General features: G+C 55.2%; 2 protein-coding genes across 9 annotated transcripts in view; one reads left to right on the top strand and one right to left on the bottom strand.

The window, feature by feature from the left end:
• IKBKG (inhibitor of kappa light polypeptide gene enhancer in B-cells, kinase gamma) overlaps positions 1 to 14,690 on the bottom strand; it is a 25,572-nt gene extending 10,882 nt beyond the window's left edge. The window contains exons 1-3 of one of the 4 annotated variants that reach the window (XM_013976822.2): positions 13,506 to 14,690; positions 4,889 to 5,090; positions 2,895 to 3,106 (exon numbers count right to left, since the gene is read on the bottom strand). In XM_013976822.2, coding sequence (XP_013832276.2) covers positions 2,895 to 3,106; positions 4,889 to 5,039 — 363 coding nt within the window. In that variant the 5' untranslated portion in view covers positions 5,040 to 5,090; positions 13,506 to 14,690. Of the gene's footprint in view, positions 1 to 2,894; positions 3,107 to 4,888; positions 5,091 to 8,544; positions 8,669 to 13,077; positions 13,132 to 13,505 lie in introns of those variants that run through there. The other 3 variants (XM_018044344.1, XM_013976823.2, XM_005701339.3) reach the window with 3 other exon arrangements.
• G6PD (glucose-6-phosphate dehydrogenase) lies at positions 8,740 to 22,105 on the top strand. 5 transcript variants are annotated; one of them, XM_018044339.1, is made up of 14 exons: positions 8,740 to 8,754; positions 8,870 to 9,220; positions 10,107 to 10,234; positions 17,293 to 17,330; positions 17,405 to 17,513; positions 17,948 to 18,165; positions 19,289 to 19,477; positions 19,563 to 19,688; positions 20,005 to 20,098; positions 20,452 to 20,638; positions 20,737 to 20,972; positions 21,063 to 21,139; positions 21,228 to 21,320; positions 21,452 to 22,105. In XM_018044339.1, exons 2-14 carry the CDS (start codon positions 9,109 to 9,111, stop codon positions 21,540 to 21,542), a joined length of 1,698 nt encoding a protein of 565 aa, XP_017899828.1. In that variant the 5' UTR covers positions 8,740 to 8,754; positions 8,870 to 9,108; the 3' UTR covers positions 21,543 to 22,105. The 5 variants fall into 5 exon arrangements, with proteins under 5 accessions (XP_017899828.1, XP_017899827.1, XP_017899829.1 ...); XM_018044338.1 differs by lacking the exon at positions 8,740 to 8,754 and having other exon boundaries at positions 8,763 to 9,220; XM_018044340.1 differs by lacking the exon at positions 8,740 to 8,754 and having other exon boundaries at positions 8,764 to 9,220; positions 19,319 to 19,477.

Below are 22,105 nucleotides of genomic sequence, written 5' to 3'. Positions count from 1 at the left end.
TTGGCAGGACAAAACCTTCAAGTCCTTCTTGATTCCCATCTGCCTCTCACAGCTCACGTGAGATCCATCAGGAAATCCTGTCAAGATGTATCTTAGAATCTATTTGATGACACTTAGCAGGTAATGGTACTATTTTACATGTGACAGTGCTGGTGTGGTTATGTTTCTTTCAAAGTCATTTCTTAGAGATCCACATGGAACTTTTTCTGGAAAAAAATCACACAGTGTCTGGAATTTGGTTCTAAAAAATGGGTGAACTCCTAGATATCTACCTGAAAGAAATGAAAACTCATGTCGGCACAGAAATGTTCATAGCAGCATTACTCCTAACAGCCAGAGTAGAAATAACCCAGATGTCCATCAAATGAAGACTGGATTTAAAAAAATGCAGTCTCTCTCTATACTGGAATATCATCCAGTCATAAAGTGAAATGAGGTACTTGGACAAACTACAGCATGGATGAACCTTAAAAGCATGATGCTGAGAGAAAGTAGCCAGACACAAGAGCCACACATTGCAGGATTCCACTCACAGGAGATGTGCAGGTACCTGGGGCTTGGGGGGATGGGACTGCGGAGTGACAGCTCATGGGGACACGGTTTCTTCCTGGGGTTTCTTCTTGCTGTTTTGGAACTACATAAAGGAAAGAGATGGTTGGCCAACTCTAAGACTATACTAAAAACAACTGAATTCTATACTTTCAAGGGGCAAATTTTATGGTATATGAGTTTTATTCTGGTTTCTCCAGAGTTAACATCTTACCCCTATCACCTGCTGTCCATGTGCAAGAGTTTCTTTTATGTATACACCTGGGGTACAACTGACAAGGTGAGGGTGACCTGAACTTTCAACTTGAAGAAAAAAAATGCCAGATGGTTTTTCAAAGCAGTGTTACCAATTGAGGCTTCCAGCAGCAACATGAAGCCATAGCCTCTCCAATACCCACTACTGTCAGACTTGTCAGCTAGCAATAGGGCTTTGGCAGTGGCTCTGATCGCTCCTGTGAAGCCAGCATCCCATCCCGTAAGTACAGGGCAGGTGGATGCTCTGCAGGCATTCTGAGAACAGCAGCCTTCTCCTTCTCCCTTCTGCACAGGTTCAGGGTGGTAGTGGCTTTACTGGTGGCCCCAAAGTGGTATGGCCACGGCCTAACCCACAGTTAGGCCTAACCTGAGCACCGAAGAATTGATGCTTTTGAACTATGATGTTGGAGAAGACTCTTGAGAGTCCCTTGGACTGGAAGGAGATCCAATGAGTCCAGCTTAAAGGAAATCAGTCCTGAATGTTCATTGCAAGGACTGATGTTGAAGCTGAAACTCCAATCCTTTGGCCACCTGATACGAAGAGCTGACTCACTGGAAAAGACCCTGATGCTGGGAAAGATTGAAGACGGAAGAAGGGGATGACAGAGGAAGAGATGGTTGGATGGCATCACTAACTCAATGGACATGAGTTTTGAGTAAACTCTGGGAGTTGGTAATGGACAGGGAGGCCTGGCATGCTGCAGTCCATGCGGTTGCATAGATTCGGAAACAACTGAGTGACTGAACTAAACTGAACTAACCTGCAGTATGTGTCAATGGCATCTGACCTAGAGACACAGTCACTGCAGATGTAATGGTGTGAAGATGAGGTCACACTGGAGGAGAGCGGGCCTCTGATCCAGTGACTCCTGAAAACTACAAAAGACTCGGACAATTGAGCAAGCTCTACTGTGACTTCTTGCAGCCTAAGGTCAGGACCCTGGGCCGACCCAGCTCCCTTTTGAGTCCCCATCTGAGAAAACAGGGCTAGCAAGAGAATGTAGTTTGTTCCAGCCAACATTTGACTGAGCACCCCCCCTTTCTCCAAGTCTTTCCTAAGAAGGCTCCCCACGTGAACCCCTGCTCTGGCCCTTTGAGATGTCTGTGTACCTCCAACAACCCAGGAGAGGCTTTCTCGGGGACCTGAGAGTCATTCCTTTGGAATGGGATCCTCAGGAAGGACAGGGCCTGAGTCTACCCATCTCTGAGTAGGATGGAATCGTAACATTCAAGAACTGACCCCGGGGACGGATGCTGCTGACCTCACCATATTGACCCTGACCAACCCGCCGTGGGTTTTCACTCAACACCCTGTCGCTGACCCCACCTCACTCTCCCTTCAAATCACCGGCACCCCTATGCCAATCAGAAGGGTGCCCGGTGCTTTCGTGTGCTGACAGTGGTTACCAAACAAAACCGGTTCCTACCCCTTTACCTTAAGACCGGTTGAACTGCTCTTTGACCCTTGTGTCTTCATAAGATGAGGAAAGATGCCCAGACACCAGGGGAGAAGGCCACGTGACAGCGTGTTTGCAAACCACAGAACAGAGTCCTCCCAGCAGGTACCTGAGGCTAGGAGACAGGCTTGGACCAGATCCTGCCCTCAGAAGGAACCAACCCTGTCCACGCCTGGATCATGGACTTCCGGCCTCCATGACTGGCAGACCACACATTTCTGTGGCTTCCAACTACCCTGTTTGTGGTACTCTGTTACAGCAGCCCCGGAAACCTGAGACACTCCCCAAGGGCCCCCACCAGGCTGTCTACACTGCCAGCAGCGTAATTTCTGGCCAGGCCCTGGGCCACATGTACCAGCTTGATCTCTGGGACCCAGAAATCAAGTACCTAAGGGGATCCATACAGGCGCCCCAGACCTCCGGGAATGACCACCCCTACAAGTCCCCAGAGGGCACACTGTCATGCATGGCTCCGTCTCTCCTGGACTTGCCCTCCGTTCCTTTATCTTTACTGATTTCAACCCATATCCCAGCCAGCAGCTCATCCTAATGCCGTAACTGGGAGGACAACAGCTTTCCCCAACTCCGGAGCCCCCCACCCCGGTGCCCCCAAGCAGACGGCCAGGTCCTTACCTGCTGGCATGTCTTCAGGCGTTCCACCTCCTGTAGGGCCTGCTCCCTCTGCTGTCGCAGTTTGCGCTTCTCTAGGCTCAGCCTCGCCACCAAGTCCCTGGCCTCCTGGAACTTCTGCATGAGGAAGGCCTTCTCCTCCCTCTGGTTGCCCTGGAAACGCTGCAGCTCCTCACAGCGCTCGCGCAGCATCTGGTTGCTCTGGCGGATGGCGTCTGCAGAGATGGCTGGGGCCAGATGAGCCCAGGGCCTGCGGCCCCCCACCGCCCCGAGGACTCCCCCACTGGGACATCTTCCCAACACTCCCTCGTTTCGCCGATCACTTTCAAGGTCAGCTACGCAAATGACATGCCCCCAGTGTCCACAAAAGCTTCACTTAAAAACACATGTCAGGGAGTCCCTAGTGGCCTCGTGGTTGGGACCCAGTGCTTTCACTGCCCTGGCCTGGGTTCAATTCCTGGTCAGGGAACTGAGGTTCCACAAGCCGCACAGTGTGGCAAAAAAAAAAAAAAAGTCAAATGTCAGTTTATTTGTTCTTTGTAAGTGACTCTGGAACTCATCTGCCTTCTGCATGGGTCAGAGCAGGCCCCTGGGTCACTGCCTTCAGGATCAGACTGGGGGCAAACTTCCTCGAGCTCTGCTGGCCCCAGACTGAGGGAGGTCTGGGGGGCAGGGCCAGAAGTCTCGGAGCAGGCGAGTTCTCTGAGCCTCACCATCCTCTTGCACACGTTCAATGGGGACAAGCATCCCCATCTCAGAGACAGGACAGGTAACATGGAAAAGCAGCCAAAGTGCCTGGTACACAAGATAGCTTCAAGAACCACTTTGTCCTCCTCTTCCCAGACAGTCAGCAAGGGCTGAGGAAAGGAGAGCCACACACCCAGGGACACCCCCAAGCAGCAGCTCACCACTGGTACTGACAAAACGGATCCATGGCCTGTGAAGGTGCTAGCCACCACAGAACTAGATTAGAGGAGGCCCCCTCTCTGTTCAGAACCCCCAACGAGCTAAATAGGCCTTCTGATGGAACATTCTTTCGCTAGAACCACAATGGCTCCTGAGCCTGGCTCCAGAGCCTCCTTTTACGTACCACAGTCCCCATAAGACTCCAGCCCTACAAGGGAGCGACTGATCTGAGACAGGGCTTTCTGCCTCAGGCCCACGGTGCCCCCACCAGCCCCCACTGTCCTGGGGATGAGCTCAGACCACATATGTAGCTGTGGAGAGTGAACTGTCTCCCTGCCCCAAACTTGGCTGCCAGCTCAATGTGGCCCCAACACAGAAACATATTTAACAACACCTGGGGGATATTGTTGGTTGTCTTACCTGGAGGGGGGACGATTGACAGTCCACCCACAGTGGCCCAGATGTCCCTTCCCCAAAGCCACCCACGGGCCCTTCCTAGGAAGCCCCAGCCTAGCCCAGAGCAGACTACACCCCTTTCTGGAGCAGGCCACGCCCCTTAAAATAGCCACGCCCTTCCTCAGGTAGCCATGCCCCTTTCCAGTATATTGTTTGATGCTTCTGTCCCTGGGGTTGCAGAGAGTCAGACACACGACTGAGTGACTGAATGACAACAATGGCTGATCAGTACGGAGACACAGGAGCCTGGCGGCCTCGGCCCGACAGGGACAGGGACAACCCAAAAAGGTCACCTCAGCTCCAGAGCTCCTTGGAGGGAGGGCAGCCCAGCTTCTCCCTCTGCCCGCCCCTTCTTCTTCACTGCCCTGCCTTTCCCTTCCCATCCCCTCCCCTCCCCAGTGTTGGTCCTGACTCTAAACATTCTGGATGGCACTCTGTAGCTGTGAGTCACTTCCAGAGAACCCCAAAGGAAACGAAGGAAGGAGGCTAGCTGAGCCAGAGCCACAAACTGGCTCTCGAGTGCCTTGCCCACCTCAGTCCCAGAAAACGCAGAGGCACTGGGTGAGTGGGGTCAATTCCCCCAGCAGGGCCTGCTCCCCAGACATTTGACTCTGCCCGCCCACTGTCGCCCTCACCTCGGAGCTCTTGATTCTCCTCCAGACAGCGCTGGAAGGTCTCAGGGGTGCCCTGCTCTGAAGGCATGTGGAGCATGGCTGGCTTCCCCAGAGAAGACTCTTCACCTAGCATGTCCTGGTCCCCTGCCGGGCCACCACTCGGCTGCACCATCTCACACAGTGGACTCTTTCAGGGGGGCCTGCTCATCCAACAGGTCAAGGCCTGAAAGAGAGTTAGCAAGGGTAGGATATGAAGAGACCTATACAGAATTCTGCTACCCTGCAGGACGAGGAGTCCTGGCATCACACTTCAAGCAAAATGATGAACATGCTGGCAAGTGGAAAGAGATGCTAACATGGGCTTTCTGGTCTAAGAGGTAGCACATAGTCCCATTCCTATGGGAGGTGCAGGCACTTCTGTGGGGCTTGGAAAGGTCATGGTTCAGCACTGCTTGTAAACTGTAAGCTGAAGTTAAGAACGTCACCAGAGAGGAGAAATCACATAGAAAATTAGTTTTGGAGGGATGTGTCGATATGCTGGGAATCCTACCCCACACACACACACTTCCAAGCATGAGTGGAGATGAGTGGCCCCTCACCTAGTATAGTGAGTTGAATGATAACCCCCAATAAGGTATGTCCATGTGACATACCTTATTACATACCTTATGACACCCAGAACCTGTGACTGTGAACTGCGGAAAAGGATCTTTGCAGATGCGATAAAATTAAGGATCTGGAGATAAGATAATCCTGGATGAGAAAGGCCCTAAATCCAACAAGTGTCCTTATGAGACACAGAAGAGGAGAGACACAGAGGAGACGCCACATGAAAACAGAGGCAGAGACAGGAGGGATGTGGTCACAAGCCCAGGGACACCTGAAGCCCCCACAGGCTGGACAAAGCCCAGAGGACCCTGCCCTGGAGCCTCCGAAGGAAGCACAGCCTTACCAACACCTTGACCTCAGGCTGTTGGTCTCCAGAGCCAGGAAAGGATAAACTTCCGTTGTTTTAAACCCCTGCCCCCACTTGTGGCTATCTCTTACAGCAACCCTAGGAAATCTATACACCAAGTAAGAGGGTCTTCACAGAGATCACTCAGAGCCTGGTGAGTGTTCTGTGGAACAGAAGGGCTGAAGTGGATCATCCCACGTTTGACGTGTACTGAGACATCTGAAAGCAGGGCCTGGGCTCACAGATGAAGGCAGGGAGGCAGAGAAAGGCTGAGCCATTTGTGTTCTCTTGTGACCTGGAGTACAGAGAGGGAGTCTACGCCTGACAGCATCAACCTGGAGCCCTTTTAAGGCCTGCCCAACACTGGCTACATGAAGAGGAAGCTAATCCCAAAAGAAGTTTCCAGTAGGGCCTGAGCTGCAGCCAGAGACTTGAACCCCAGACGAGCTTGGACATTTCACTATTACACTGATGCTTCACTGAACACCCTACTAACCCATTAGCAGTATCTGATGGATCACTGATCCCTGATTCCAGAACAGCCCACTCTACTGGTTTCCCGCCTACCTCACTGGCTGCTCTCTCTCAGGCTTTCATTGGTCCATCCTCTTTAACCCAGCCCTTCATGTGGTCGTGCCCTAGGGCTCTGTCCTGGGACTTTTTCTCTAGTTTCAGTCACTCCAGTACTAATTCCATCCAGACTCAAAACTGTAGCCCTCATCTTAATGCTAATGATGCCCCAAATCAGAACTCTTTCCTGAACGCCCAACTCACACATCAAATGCCAGATCTCCACTTGGATATCCAGTCATCCTTTCAAAACTAACCTCAGTAAACTACACTCTTGATCATCCCCAGAGGCCAGTTCCATTCATGGCCTTCCTTGTTACCAATAGATGGCTAACCCATGCTCTAGTTGGCAGGACAAAACCTTCAAGTCCTTCTTGATTCCCATCTGTCTCACAGCTCACGTCGGATTCATCAGGAAATCCTGTCAAGATGTATCTTAGAATCTATTTGATGACACTTAGCAGGTAATGGTACTATTTTACATGTGATAGTGCTGGTGTGGTTATGTTTCTTTCAAAGTCATTTCTTAGAGATCCACATGGAACTTTTATTGAAAGAAATCACATGGCGTCTGGGACTTGGTTCTAAATAATGGGTGAACTGCTAGGTATCTACCTGAAAGAAATGAAAACTCATGTCTGCACAGGAATGTTGGTAGCAGCATTACTCCAAACAGCCACAGTGAAAATGACCCAGATGTTTATCAACTGATGAACAGACAAAATCTAGTACATTCCTATGCTGCAACATTATGTTAATAAAAAGAAACAACTCACAAAAGACCACATATTATGACTCCATTTACATGAAATGTCCAGAATAGGTAAATACATAGACAGAAAGACTAGTGGATGCTTAGAGCAGGGGTAGATGGGGTGGTGAGAGTGATGGCTGAAGTTCATGGGGTTTCTTTTTGGAGTGATGAAAATGTTCTGGAATTAATGGTGATAGTTGTGCAAGTCTGTGAATGCACTGAAAAACCAGTGAACTGTATACTTCAAATGGGTGATTTGCGAGGTATGTGAATTATATGTCAACAAAGCTGTTTTTGGGGAGTATGAATTAAAAATATCCACGAGTTGATAACTGTTGAAGCTGGGAAGTGAGTACATCGAATTTACTAGACTATTATACTTTTCTATGCCTTTGAAATTTTACACAATAAAATGATAAGAGCAACATCACTATTCAGGTAATTATTGTAATAACCTCCTAAAAGTCACCCAGCTCCTACACGTGCCGCCCCCATAGTCAGTTCTCCCCACCGCGCCAGATCAGTCAGCCTGAAAGATGATTCTGATCACATCCCTCCTCTGCTGGGATCCCTACCATGGTTCCTCATTGCCGATAGCTTAAAACCTAAAGTCCCTACCACCACCTACAAGGCCGTGCGCTATCTGTTCTCCCATTAAAGTGAAACTCGCTCAGCTGTGTCCAGTCCATGGAATTCTCCAGGCCAGAATACTGGAGTGGGTAGCCTTTCCCTTCTCCAGGGGATCTTCCCAACCCAGGGGTCGAACCCAGGTCTCCCACATTGCAAGCGGATTCTTTACCAGCTGAGCCACCAGGGAAGCCCAAGAATACTGGAGTGGGTAGCCTATCCCTTCTCCAGCGGATCTTCCCGACCCAGGAATCAAACCGGCTCCCACTCTAAGCATTCCCTCGCTCACTGTACTCCAGGTATAGCGGCTTCGTTACTGAGTTCCTCTAACATGTCAGGATGGCCCATTCATCCTCAAGTCACAGAAATGATACGAGGTCCGGGAAACATTCATCGTTTTGCAAAGGAGCAAAATGATGCACATGAGGTGAGATACTTAGCTGGCAAGTCATATTTAACGCCTTCTTAAAGAACTTTAACCTGAAATGCATAGATGATGAACAGAAAATGTCTCCGACCTAGAAGAGTCATTCACAAACTAGGGGTGTGGTCAGACTCGGCGCTGGCGGAGGAAAGAGAGGCGGAAACAAACCCGCTCGCCGCCAAAGTAACCTGAGTCCTCAATCGGCCTGCCTCCGCCGGTGCTCTGGAAGTGCGCAGCAGAACCCGGCTGGACCGAACAGGAGGGGGAAGCCTGATCATCCGGGGAGGGGATGTCGGAGGCGGCAGAACGCCCACCGATGGTACCCTGTCTTCGGAAGAGGGCCACACCTGTCAGCTGAGTCGGTCCGACGTGAGAAGGGCGGGAACGGCGGGCCCCGAGCGTTCCTCGGACCCCGGCGCTCCGAGAAAGTCCGAGTTCCGCTGTAGCCCTTCCCTTCTCCCTCTGCCAACTTCTCACTTCCGGCTTCCGGTGTCTAAGCTGTCGGATCCGGAAGTAAAACGCTCAGGTCCCGCCCCTGCCTGGCCGGCCGGCGGAAGGTGAGAGAGAGGCTGCCCAAAGCGGAAACCTGAACCCACCAAGCCTTGGTTGGCCCGCGGGGCATTCCCCAGTAATTAGCGTCGCGACCTGCATTCCCCCTTGTCTCTCCGGCAGGGCCGTCCCCCTTCCCGCTAGGGTTGGAACCACAACGAGGCTGTCATCTAATAGGGCTGATTTGACCTGCTCCGGCGACCGGTCTGGCGAGGGGACGGAGCCGCAGAAGACCCCACCCACCAACAGGGTCGAAGGACAGGGTCAAGCAGCTGGCGGAAGTGGAGGCCCGCGCGAGCACGCAGAACCTCCCCGGGGCCCTGCGCCGACAGCCGGACTCTAGGGGCGGGGTCGGGCCAGGGATGGGGACACGGGCGAGCTGCGGGGAGCTGCAGGCGGACTCGCGAGGTAGCGGGGACACGGCACAGCCGCAGCCGAGACAGCAGGCGGCCCGCGGCTCAGCGGCTGGCGCAGGTGCTCGAGGGGCAGGGCGGGCCAGGGCTGGCCAGGGCTGGCCAGGGCTGGGGCCTCCACGGGGGGGTGGGGGGGCCCGGCCTGGCCGGGATGCGCACGCACCTGCCCGCGCCCTCGACCTTCCCTGCCCCACGAGGGAGGGGCCCGCGGAGGCCACACCCCCGTATCTCGCCTGAGGCTGGTCAGCTCAGCCCAGGCTCCCGCCCCCGCCGGTTAAATGGGCCGGCGGGGCTCAGCCCGGGGAAACGGCCGGGGACTTGGGGTCTGCGAGTGTGACGGGCGAGAGCAACGAAGCACAGGTAACCGAGTGGGCGGTCGCGGCGCAACGAGGCACTTTGATTGTCCAAACTTAAGAACGGGGCAAAATCCAGAGGGCCTAACCAATCTGGTACCCTGCGTTGCCCTCATTGGACCCCCCGAGGAGACGGAGACCCTGAGAGGGCCAGGGACTTGCCGGGGGTCTGCCCAGCGTGGCAGGAGGAGGGCTGGAGCGACACTCCCATCGGCTGCACTACCTTGCACGATCCAGCTCATTATGGAGTTTCTGCCTGCATCCTGGGTGACATGGTCTTAGGCAGATCGTTCGCTGCGCCAGTGGCGTTTTACTCAGTCGCCCCAGAGCTGAGGCCCTAGTAAGAATCCAGTAATGTTTTGGGTCATTTTGTAATATACACCACAGAAGAAGGTTGCCCAGAGAGGATGGCCGGAGCCCAGGGCCAGCAGTTTCTAATTTCCCGAACATCCTGCTCCCCAGGTATTCACAGTCAGTGGTTTCAGTAATGAAACATCTGCTGGAGGAGAGCCCAAAGGACTCCTCCAGAAAGGGGCTAGCTTCTCAGTGCTCCTCTCAGCTCCTGCCTTGTCAACTGAGTGTTTCTTTCACTAGAGAGCGCCATGGCAGAGCAGGTGGCTCTGAGCCGGACCCAGGTGTGCGGGATCCTGCGAGAAGAGCTGTACCAGGGTGATGACTTCCATCAGGCCGATACGCACATCTTTATCATCATGGGTGCATCGGTGAGTCTCCCCTACCAAGCCCCACAGCTTAAACGCAGCAGAAGGGACCTCACGGTGCCTGTGCTTTCCCAACTGCTTGCAGTTGGGCCCCTCGGGCTCTTGCCCCTGCTCAGGAGCCGCTGTCAACCTGTTACCACCCAGTGTACACACACCATGAGGCATTTCTGAAGTCCGTGTGTAGCCATTGAGTGTAGACCTCTGTCCTGGAGCTGGGAGGCCCTTCGGGACTGTCTGGTTGGACTTCCTCCTCCACAGGGGAGGCAGAGAGGTAAACAGGGGAAGCAGTCCATTCCAGAAGGGTGTTTTCCAAACATGTTTCTGACTTGACAGATGTCACACAGTCAGTGCCAGAGGTAGGATCCAGGGCCCGATCTCTACCTTGTCTGTCTACCCTCACAGTCCCCAAAGACACACACTTGACCCTTCTTGAAACCCCATCTCTTTGCCCCGACTTCCAAGGCCTCCCAAGGAGCTGAGACCAGCCCCATTGCCCAACCAGTGGAACTGCCACTTTGCTGTGATGAGAAAGGCCAGAGACTAGAAGCAAAGGCAGAAACAGAGCGTGCTGACCATACATGTTGGGAGGGGGTGGAACATGAGAGGGTGGGTGGGTCCTCGGAGAGCCATGACCGGCCCCCCCAACTAAAAGCACTCTCTCCATGTGCCACGTGGAAATAAGATCAACCCAGTGGCAAGACATGAGAAACGGCTGGAACGCTGTCTACATTTCATCTCAAAGGGAAACTTCATCCTGGACAGGACCAAGAATCCGCTCCCCAGGATTACGAGCATCTCTGGTGGTGACTTACTGTATAAACCTGAAGCGAGAGTTCTACCAAGCGAGTGAGCTCTTGACAGGGCAGGCATGGTGTCTCTGTCCCTTCCACACCCCTCTCCCCTCAGCTCTGGAGGAATTCAGCTCTTCATTCATGTATAACAGGCTACCGCCCTTTGCAGAACGTGTTTCCTGCCAGTTTTGTGATTCTGGTCAAAACTTGGAAAAAGAGCCAGAATGCAGGGCAGGGGGCTTTGCGTGTGAGGAGGGCTGTGCTGCTGGGAGGGAAGGGAAGGCTGCCCAAAACTCTCCCCTGACCGTCTTATCACCCCAAGACTGTAGGATGCCCAGGAGGGGCACACAGGGGGCGGCTTAGCCCCCACCCTGGCCCCAGCCTCGTCCCTCGAGGCACCAGAAAGCTTAACACCTTGGAGTTGGTCCAAGGAATAGGTTGACAAAGAAAGTTACTCAGGATTATTTTTCCTCCTTCCCCCATCCCCATCCCAGCCTGTCCCAAGACATTCCAGCAGAGGGTCCCCAGCCTCAGTAAATTGCCTATGACCCTAGACCCTCAACTCCGATTAAACACCTCAGTGAGAGCATCCAAGTGTGTTCTGTGGCCTGGGCCAAGTGTCTCCTCCTCTCTCAACCCCACAGTCTCCACTTGGCAATGGAAGTCTTTGGAGCACCAAGGGGCCCCAGGGTTCTGCTGAGCTGATTTGGTGACTCCTCCCTGCCTTCACTTGTGGCGGCCTTGGCATTGGGCAACACTGTTTCTTTGCAACCGGAGTAGTTCCCCTTTGCTCTTCTCTGTTCCAAGAGCAATCAGCAGAGGCTTCTAGGGCAGAAAGGGGAAGTGCCGGCTGCAGCCAGCAGGGCGGGGGGTGGGGGAGTACCAGGGCCTCCAAAGTAGAGCCTGTTTTTTCTGTTGTTTTGTTTCTCCCCTTCCTGCTGGGATATGTGGGAGGCAGGCAGGCGGCACAAACCTGTTACTCTGGGAGACCAAGGAGTTCACAGCACAGCAGGCACCTGCCCTGAGGCCCCCCCCACCCCCCACTGTGGGAGCCGTGCCTGGGGGCTGGGCCTGAAGGTGAGTGCATGTGACAGCAAACACTGCCAGGCCTTCACACCCCAGGCCTTGGGAGGCGCCAAGGTCCGCAGAGCCAGGGCCTCGGAGCGGAGCCTGCGACTCCAAAAAGGATGAGCTGTCCTCCGCCCCTCTCCTCCCTGCTGGCTTTGCCCAACCCGCACCCACGCGCCCAGGTTCCGCCCCGTCCGAAGGCCAGCCTGAGGAGTTACCTGATGGCCTTGTAGCTGCAGCCGCTCCCTACTCCCTCCTCCAGACTCCCACCCTCAGTAGGAGGGCAGTGGACGTACTTACAGGACCTGGTCTGGAGGCCTCTGGAACCCAGGAACCCCGTTTCTCCTTCCAGACCAGTGTTGAGAGAGGAACCCTGGGCCTGCCAGGCTGGAGCCACTCTAACCCCCAGTGGAAACAGAGCGATTGAGATGAGAGAAAACAGGCCGAGGAACCCCCTCGGGCAGAAGTGGCTCAGTGCAGGTTCTGCAGGGCGGTCTTTGCCTCTGGGCCTCAGTTTCCCCATCTGGGCCATGGGCTCGATGAGTCCTCCAGGGCCCATCCCAGAGACGGGGTCCTGCCAGGGCTGAGCTGGAGGACCCGGGCCCTCTCTCCTCGGGGTGCTTCTGGGCCGCCTCACCTCCTGGGGCGATAAGATTCCTGCTGTGTCACGGTGACTCTGGCGCTCCCCCAAAGGGCTGATGAGTCATGAGCCCCGCGGCCCAGGAGGGAGGCCAGGCAGATCTTGCCTCGAGGGGGATAGAGCCCACCCCTGCCCAGCCTCCCAACTTCTACTGTCACGTGCTCCACCCTAACACCCTGCGAGACCAAGGGCTCATCAAACTGGAGACTTGAGATAAGATCAGGGTGCTGGCAGGCCAGATGCAGGTGGCTGGAAATCTGCAGCAGGCCCTGCTCCTGCTGCTAAGTCACCACGTGGCCCCAGACTCCTCCAGACCCCACGAGCACTATGCTCTCAGCCCACATTACCTCCGGCAGTGCAACCAGGCCCAGGCTGCTGGGTAGGGGGGCCTCCTAGGCCTCTGTGCCCCCGCCCCCATCTGGGTCCTACCTCACTCCTCCCTTGGGTGAGTGACTCAGGCCGCTGGTGGCAGGGCTGAGCTGAACAAGGCGAGCAGGTTCCACCCCTTGCTAATCCCAAAGGGACCGGTGAGGGCAGTCGGGTGTAGGGCACCGTGACTCAGCAGACAGGACACTAGCCCACTGGAATTTGACCGGAAGCAAACATTCCTCTGGGCCAGGAGGTGCCCACCGACGGGACTGATGGCTTCTCCTGCTGGAGCCCCGCAACAGGAGGGGTCAGCGGAAAGCGGGCACTGCTGGGCACTGGGAGGAGAGGGGCCACAGGGGTTGCAGCTGGGCTCCAGGGAGACCGCAGCCGGGGATCAGTGACTGACCTTGAGGCGCTGTTATCTCCAGGCTTCCCAGGGAAGGTGGCCGGCAGGAGGGGGCCCTGCTCCAGAGCCTTCAGCAATCAGTTCTAAGTGGCTGGCAGACAGGGGGCAGGGGCTGCAACACAGGGCACCCTGGTTTGGGAACCACCCACTGGAGCACTCCAGGTTCCGCTAGAGCCCGGAGGTGGCGGAGAGACACTGGCCCGTGTGGGCTGGGCACTAGCCAAGACCTGGGCTGGAGCAGACTTGTCCACGTGCAGATGTTGGCTCAGCCCAGGAGACAGAGGGTGAAGCCACAAATGGGGATTGAGCGTGCTAGCCTCAAAAGTGGCCCCCCTCGCCCCCAGCCAGGGGAGGACTCACCCACCTGGTAGCTCCCCAACTACCGTCCTCATGGCCCGTCTAGGGGTGCGGATTGCAATCGGTTCTGGTCCTGCGGCTCCTCTCTGCAACAGTCCACAGATGTGACTGCGTCCAGTGCTGACATGACTCTTAAAGGGTCATTTTGCCCTGAAGACTCAGGTCCTCACCCCTGGAGGTGGTTTTCCTGCCCGGGGCGAGTCTAGCAGCTCTGCCCAGCAGCCCTCACTGATGACAGGGCAGGGAGCATAAAAGGGCACCTGCTCTTCACCCAGGCCATGCCCAGGCTCACCACCACTTCCACCCAGAGTGGAGAATTCCTTTGTCAGGTCACCAAAAGCAAGCAGGTAGCCGTGGCTATGGCAGCTAAACCGGCCTGGAGAGGAGGGACTGGGTGACTTCGTGGGATGACAGTGTTGTTGCTCACAGTTGCTGTGTCTTCACACACTTGCCATTATCTTGGAAAGTTTCACATGGTCAACAGCAAGCACCGCCCGCCGTCTGCTCAGTTGTTCTTTTCAGTCTTTTTATTTGTAGGCAACATTCGTACACATCGAAAGACATCTTCTCTGTCCAATCGGTTCTGACCTTTATAACCAGAGACAACGTTTCCATCTCCCCAGCCAGTCCACCTCCTGCTGTGGACTCTCACTTCTGTCACTGTGGCTGCTTTGCCTTTTCTAAAGCTTCCCTTAAATGAACTCAGGGTGTTGAGCCTTGTGTGTCCAGCATTCTGGTTCTGAGAATTGCTTGTGTTGAGTAGGCCACTGGCTCATCCCTTTTTTCTTGGTTTGTAATCTTTGTTCTTGCCCGCTGCATGGCTTGCAGGATCTTAGTTCCCCTACCAGGGATCAAACCCGCAAACCCCTGTGGTGGAGTCCTAACCACTGGACCACCAGGGAATCCCCCTGGCTCATCCCTTGGTGTTGCTGAGTGGGTGTCCCACTGTGTAGATATCCAGCTTGTCCATCCCCTGTTGATAGCCTTTCACTGTGTCCCAGCTCAGGGCTGTTGGGAATTATGGCTGCTGTGAACCCTGGTGCAAGTGTTTGCTCCACACCACCTCCAACACAAGATGGGGTTAGTTTTTTCAGATTACAACCTACTGGTGAAGGTCAAGCTGGATCTCATTGTGGTTTAATTTGTATTTTTGTGACAACTGGTCATCTTGACCACTTTCCTGTGTGTTAAGTAACCATTGATTTTTCTTGTTGTGAAGTATGTGGTCAAGCCTTTACCAATCTTGAATTCTTTTCTTGTTTTGTTGTAGAGTGTTTTTTTTTTCTTTTTGATTGACCTTTTTAACCACGTTCAAGTGTACTAACCAGTGGCATTTAACACATATCACAATATCGAGGGAAGTGGGCTATATACTCCAGATACTACATCTGGTGGATGTTTTCTCCCAGTCTGTGGCTTATCTATTCATCTTGGTTTTTTTTTCCCCAATTCATCTTCTTAATAGTGTCTTATGATGACCAGGAGTTTCTAATTTTGCTCAAGCCTTCATCCATTTTTCTAGTTACTGCGCTCTGTGTCCTAGCTAAGAAATCTGTTTCTACTCCCATCTATTAACTTTTTCAAACCTAAAATCTTATTAATTGTAATAATTTGCGTAAAGCTTGGTTTCAAGTGGTTTTCCTTTTTTAAATGGACAGGTGGTCAGCTAGAGACCAGGCCTGCATGACACTTCCTTCCCCACCTTGTCGTGTGTCTTGTTCTCTGCCTGCTGCTGGCGGGGCTTCTGGTGGGGTGTTGAGTAAAGAGCCGAAGACAGGCCCTCTTTTATTGTTCCTGGTTGTTGAAAGAGGATTATTTCAACCTTTCCCTACAGTATATGATGTTTGTGGAGTTTTTAACAGGGTCTGCTTAGCAAGGTGAGCAAGTCCTGTTTTATGCCTAGTCTGGGAAGAGGTCCTATCACACTAGGTGTTGAAATTTTCTGGAACATTTAATCTCCATCTGGTGAGTTTTAACAAGGTACCTAGATTAAAAACTCTAAAGGAGTAGACACATGGCTTAGAGCTTTTTTCCTCTAATCTGTTCATGTAGTGAATATTAATGATTTTTTTCTTTTCAATATCAAACCAAGCTTTCACTTGCAGGATGATCCCGACTTAGTTTAGACATACTCCATGTTTGACGTTGCAGGGTTGGGTTTGCTGGTATCTCCTGCAGAATTGTTTGCACTTGTATCTGTGTTCATGGATGAGACAGGCTCGGGACCACCTGTGCGCATTTCTCAGACTCTGGCTGCAGGGTCCTGGGGCCACCACGTGGCTTGGCAAACACTCCCTGAATGGCAGTCTCCGTGGCATTTTGTGAGACCTGTTGGCAGAGCTGTCTCTGTCAGGGACAATTGTCAGGGGCCAGGCTGGGCTTGCTGGGAAGGGTGTGAACGCCATCCTGTCTCCTTAATGACTGTTGCCTCACCAGGTCACTCACTCCATTGTGGTATGTTGGAATTTTCCAGAAGTGTCCATTTCATGTAACTTATCAGATGTGGGATAAGGTCATTCACAAAACCCTCTGTGGTCTTTCCTGTCAGTAGTTTTGTCCCACTGCCCCTGTGATTCTTGGTGCCTTTTTAAAAAGCAGTCTTTCCCAGGGGACTGTTTGAATTAATTAGTGTTTTTCAAATACCAAGATGGGGCTTTGTTGAGCTGTTCTTTTGGCTTGTTTTCCATTTTATTCATTTTTACTTTGCAGTGTTTCCTGCCTTGTGATTTGTTTGGCTTTTAAATTCTGCTGTCCTTTTTCTAGGGCTTCCCTGGTGGCTCAGTAGTAGAGAATCTGCCTGCAATGCAGGAGACTCGGGTTCAATCCCTGAGCCAGGAAGATCTCCTGGAGGAGGTAACGGCTACCCACTCCAGTATTCTTGCCTGGAGCATTCCATGGACAGTAGAGCCTGACAGGCTGCAGTCCGTGGGGTCGCAAAGAGTCGACACAACTGAGCAACGATGGATGGTCCTTTTTCGAACTTTTTCAGCTGAATGCTGAGTTCATCAGCTTCGAGCCATTCTTTTTTTTGCTAACATAAGCATTTAAAGTCATGCCTCAGTTTTCTCGCGTGCTACTTCCAATGCCATTCAGTTCCAGTGAGTCTAGGGTTTTCTTTAGCCCGTGAGCTCTTTAGAAGCGGGCTTCTTGTGTTGGCTTTGGTTTTGCCCATTCAACCACAAGACGAGTCTGTGGCTCGTGGGACCAGTGGGTTAATGGAGTACATCCTGGCCAGCGTGAGGTCTCTTTCCCTTAAGGTGCCCCCAGCAATGTGCAGGCACTCCAGGCCAGGGTCAAGGGCTAGACTGGGCCCCAGTTCAAGCGGCTCAGTCTATACACAGGGGGCAGGACAAATGTGCACAGGTCTCCCCCGTGGGGGTGATCTGGGGCGTGTCCTCAGCTCCTAACCACGCCTGTTTCTCTGTCGCAGGGGGACCTGGCCAAGAAGAAGATCTACCCCACCATCTGGTAAGCCTGTGTCCCCACCGCCCCCTGTGGCCCCGTGCCCCCTCGCCCTTGCCACAGCCATGCTCTGCCCTCAGGTGGCTGTTCCGGGACGGCCTTTTGCCCGAAGACACCTACATCGTGGGCTATGCCCGCTCCCGCCTCACAGTGGCTGACATCCGCAAGCAGAGCGAGCCCTTCTTCAAAGTGAGTGGTTTCTGGGGTCTCGGCAGGTGGCAGACACCACCACCACCCCATCCTATCACAGAAGCCCTTCGTCCCGCCCCTCCTATGCCAGGCCACCCCCTCCCTGGCACCTCCCAGCCCCCTGTGACTTGGGCTTACCACTTCCTTCCTACTGTACCCTGTGACCTCTCTAACATGGAGATGCCTGCCTTCTCTCAACACATGGTACCTAGGTGGCATGGCTTTGGAGAGAGAGCTTTCTCCCAGATACCAGTTTGCTGGACTCCGGCTTCTGTCTTACAGCATTGAGGCCCCCACCCCCGTGGGCGTGCTAGAGCTGTGAGTGACCCCAGTGCGAGGCTAAGATGGCTGACCCCTCAGGAAGCCTGCTCTGCCTATGGGCTCATAGGAGAACAAGGGCAGGGGGCCAAGATGTTTGTGTCCATGTTGCCTAGGCTACCCCGGAGGAGAAGTCCAAGCTGGAGGAGTTCTTTGCCCGCAACTCCTACGTGGCTGGCCAGTACGATGACACTGCCTCCTACGAGCGCCTCAACAGCCACATAAATGCCCTTCACCGGGGCACACAGACCAACCGCCTCTTCTACCTGGCCTTGCCCCCAACTGTCTATGAGGCTGTCACCAAAAACATCCACGAGACCTGCATGAGCCAGACGTAAGGCTGGTCTTCCTCCCTCCCTTCCTGCCTTCAGGGTGTGCCCTACCCTGGTGTGACCTGCCCCAGCAAGCTGAGCAGAGCCCCCAGGGCCAACCGGTCTAGGGAGTCTGAAAAAGATAGATGCCCCTGGTTTGTTACTTCCATGAATTCAGTCTGCAGAGAATGGGCAATTTCCGTTCTCTGGAAGTTTCCCGAAAGTGCTCGCACCCATATTTACCATCCAGGTCCCTATATAGACTCTCAGGGTCAGCTTCGCAGAAGTCCCACTGTCCCTGGCAGCAGTCCCGACTAACACCACAAGGTGGCAGTATTGCTCCATGAAACTTTTTCACTGCTGCCGACTTAGGCTCTCGGCACTTCCCACGGTCCCCTCGACCACCACCATGGGGCGGTGTTGCTCCACGGGAACCCTGCTTCCTGTGACGCAGTAACTCCTGCGTGCTTGCTTATGTGCCCCACCAACCCAGGGCCATGTCTGTTTCACTTTGTCCCAGGTTTGGATGTGGAATGGCCACATTAACTCTCCGTTACGATAAAGGGGGCTTCCCTTGTAGCTCAGTCAGTAAAGCATCTGCCTGCAGTTCAGGAGACCCAGGTTTGCTTCCTGCATGAGGAAGATGCTTTGGAGAAGGACATGGCAACCCACTCCAGTATCCTTGCCTGGAAAATCTCATGGACAGAGGAGCCTGGTGGGCTGCAGTCCATGGGGTCGTAGAGAGTCAGGCACAACTGAGCGACTAACACTTACTTACTTCCCCACGTTTAAACCCCTGGGGGGAGCTATGCCTTTGGCATCCCCTCCCCCTATTTCCCCACTAGCTCAGGGCACCCCCAGACCCCGCAGGACCCCTGCGTTGCCAGAAGGGAGCAGAGAGGGCAGGAGGTGCTCCTCCCACTCGCCAGCCAGTCAGGCTAGAAGGCTTCTGAGGAAGCTTTGAGCCGAGCCCCAAGGGCTGGGAATTAGAAGGGGTGTCCTCTGGGCAGAGGCCAAAGGAGAGCCAGCCCTGCAGAACTTGGCTGGCCCAGCTGACTGCCGAGAGGAGGCGGGGAGTCTCTGCCTTCACTCCCTAGGGAAGGGAGGGTGGACGGGGATGGGATGCTGAGCCCTGCCCCCCCCCAGGGAGGGTGATGTGGTTCTGGGCTCTCACAGAGGCTGGAACCGCATCATCGTGGAGAAGCCCTTCGGGAAGGACCTGCAGAGCTCCAACCAGCTGTCCAACCACATCGCCTCCCTGTTCCACGAGGACCAGATCTACCGCATCGACCACTACCTGGGCAAAGAGATGGTCCAGAACCTCATGGTGCTGAGGTGCGCCGGAGAAGGGGCTGGGGACTAGGGGTCCCGGGCTGCCCCCCTCCAATGCACAGTCAGCCTCCTTGTGCCCCTCCCCTAGGTTTGCCAACAGGATCTTCGGGCCCATTTGGAACCGGGACAACATTGCCTGCGTCATCCTCACCTTCAAAGAGCCCTTTGGCACTGAGGGTCGTGGGGGCTACTTTGATGAATTTGGGATCATCCGGTGAGAGCCCGGCTCCCTTATCCAGGGAGGTGGGCACAGGCACCATCCCACTCCCCTGCAGGTCCCCCCACCCCGCTCTGGGCTCCTGGACCCAGAGGTTCAAGTTGGGTGGCATGAGTGTCTGAGCAGTCAGTGGGGACTGTAAAGGGTGGGGTCACTGTCTTCTGCCTTTCCTTAAGGGGACCTGGCAGACATTGGGGATCAGGAAGGAAGCTCACTGCTTGTTGCTAGAAGGCTGAGTTTGAGGCCCTGAGTTCTGGAAAGGTGGCAGATGAGGGGCTAAGGGAGCTCATGCCTCACTCCTTCCTGCCCACAGGGACGTGATGCAGAACCACCTCCTGCAGATGCTGTGTCTGGTGGCCATGGAGAAGCCCGCCTCCACTGACTCAGATGACGTGCGTGATGAGAAGGTGGGTGGGGCCGCCCCCTCCCTGCCCAGCCCCCTTTCCCTAGCCACCCATCCTGAGCACCAGGTGCCCTGGGCCTGGAGGCAGGCAGCCTGTCAGAGAACTGGCAGGGCCATGCGACCAAGCTTCTCCTGGAGAAGCAAGGGTGGGGTGAGGTGGTCCCGAAGGGCCCTTGCGGGATGGAGCCTGAAGCCCAGCTTTGGCAGCAGGAGCAAAGCTGTGCGTGGAACACCTCCTGACTGTCGGGGCCACTAGCCACTAACCCATCCAGGAAGGCCACCCCTGGGCGTAACATGGCTCCCTGGTGCCCGGTGTCCTCTTTACCCAAGGGGCCTGTCTTCCCGGCTTTCCTGCAGGTCAAGGTGTTGAAATGTATCTCAGAGGTGCAGGCGAGCAACGTGGTCCTGGGCCAGTATGTGGGGAACCCCAACGGAGAGGGGGAGGCCACCAAAGGGTACCTGGATGACCCCACGGTGCCACGCGGGTCCACCACGGCCACCTTTGCGGCCGCCGTCCTCTACGTGGAGAATGAGCGCTGGGACGGTAGGTGGCGCCTCCGGCCCGCGGGGATGGGAGCCGGCCCCTGCGGCTGGCCAAGCACTCCCCAAAGCCAGCTCTGTCCATCCCCCATTTCCTCTCAGGGGTGCCCTTCATCCTGCGCTGCGGCAAAGCCCTGAATGAGCGCAAGGCCGAGGTGCGTCTGCAGTTCCGTGACGTGGCCGGGGACATCTTCCGGCAGCAGTGCAAGCGCAACGAACTGGTAATCCGCGTGCAGCCCAACGAGGCCGTGTACACCAAGATGATGACCAAGAAGCCTGGCATGTTTTTCAACCCCGAGGAGTCGGAGCTTGACCTGACCTATGGCAACCGATACAAGGTGGGCAACCGCCTGGCCCCTGGGCAGGGGCAGCAGCCCAGGGCTCCGCAGGGCTCAGCACCTTGGTGACACCCTGTGGCCTGCCCGCAGAATGTGAAGCTCCCTGATGCTTATGAGCGCCTCATCCTGGACGTCTTTTGCGGGAGCCAGATGCACTTCGTGCGCAGGTGAGGATAGGCCCTCCTCCATCCCCCTCTTCACCCCCCCTCCCTCTGTGGTCCCACTGGCCTCCCATCCCCACCCCTGTCCCCTCAGTGATGAACTGCGGGAGGCCTGGCGGATCTTCACTCCACTGCTCCACCACATTGAACGCGAGAAGGCCCGGCCCATCCCCTACGTGTATGGCAGGTACATCTACGCAGGAGGTGTGGGGGACAAGACGGGGTGTGTATGCGGGGTGACGGGGGGCGGGGCGGGTGAGGGGGGATCCTGGGGTTCAGGGCTCCCTCACCGCTCCCCACCGCTTGTCCCCCTGCCAGCCGGGGCCCTGTGGAGGCAGACGAGCTAATGAAGCGTGTGGGCTTCCAGTACGAGGGCACCTACAAGTGGGTGAACCCCCACAAGCTCTGAGCCGGTCCCCCTCCCGTGTGCCCTGGCCCCACCCACCTTTCTTGCTCCACACCCCCCCAACCCGGCCCAGCTCCAGAGGACTCGGGACCACTGCCCCCAGCCCCACATTCCTGCCCCAGGCTGGGGCCACCCCCCCAACCCGTCCACCCGCCCCTCCGCCCCTCAGCCCAGTCACATTCCTCGGCCAGCCAGCACTGTGACCCACCCGCACCCCACCCCAGCCAGCCTGTGTCCCCGGGACTGAGCCCCCCTGCCGCCCGGAACAATCAAGAGGAGGGCTATAGTTGGGGAAGACGGGGGCAAGGTCCTCAGAAGGCTGGGGATGGGGCCCTCGCACCCCCAGTCTCAGCGCCATTCCACATTCCTGGTCCCCCCGCGGAAGGGATGTCCATGTCGCCCAGTGCCCTCCCTGCGCTGGGCCCTCCAAATGTCCGTGTGCCCCCCAGACCCCCCCACCATAACTCAGCACTCCACAGCCACCCCATCTCACCCCCACCCCAAGGTGGCACCCTCACCACCGGAAAAGCAAAAGCAGCAAAGTGCCATTAAATCAGCAAACTAAG

The sequence above is a fragment of the Capra hircus genome, unplaced genomic scaffold (assembly GCF_001704415.2).
Source record: "Capra hircus breed San Clemente unplaced genomic scaffold, ASM170441v1, whole genome shotgun sequence".
Classification (NCBI taxonomy): Eukaryota; Metazoa; Chordata; class Mammalia; order Artiodactyla; family Bovidae; genus Capra; species Capra hircus.
Note: the sequence above shows the minus strand (reverse complement) of the source record. Positions and strands in the feature narration are given on the sequence as shown.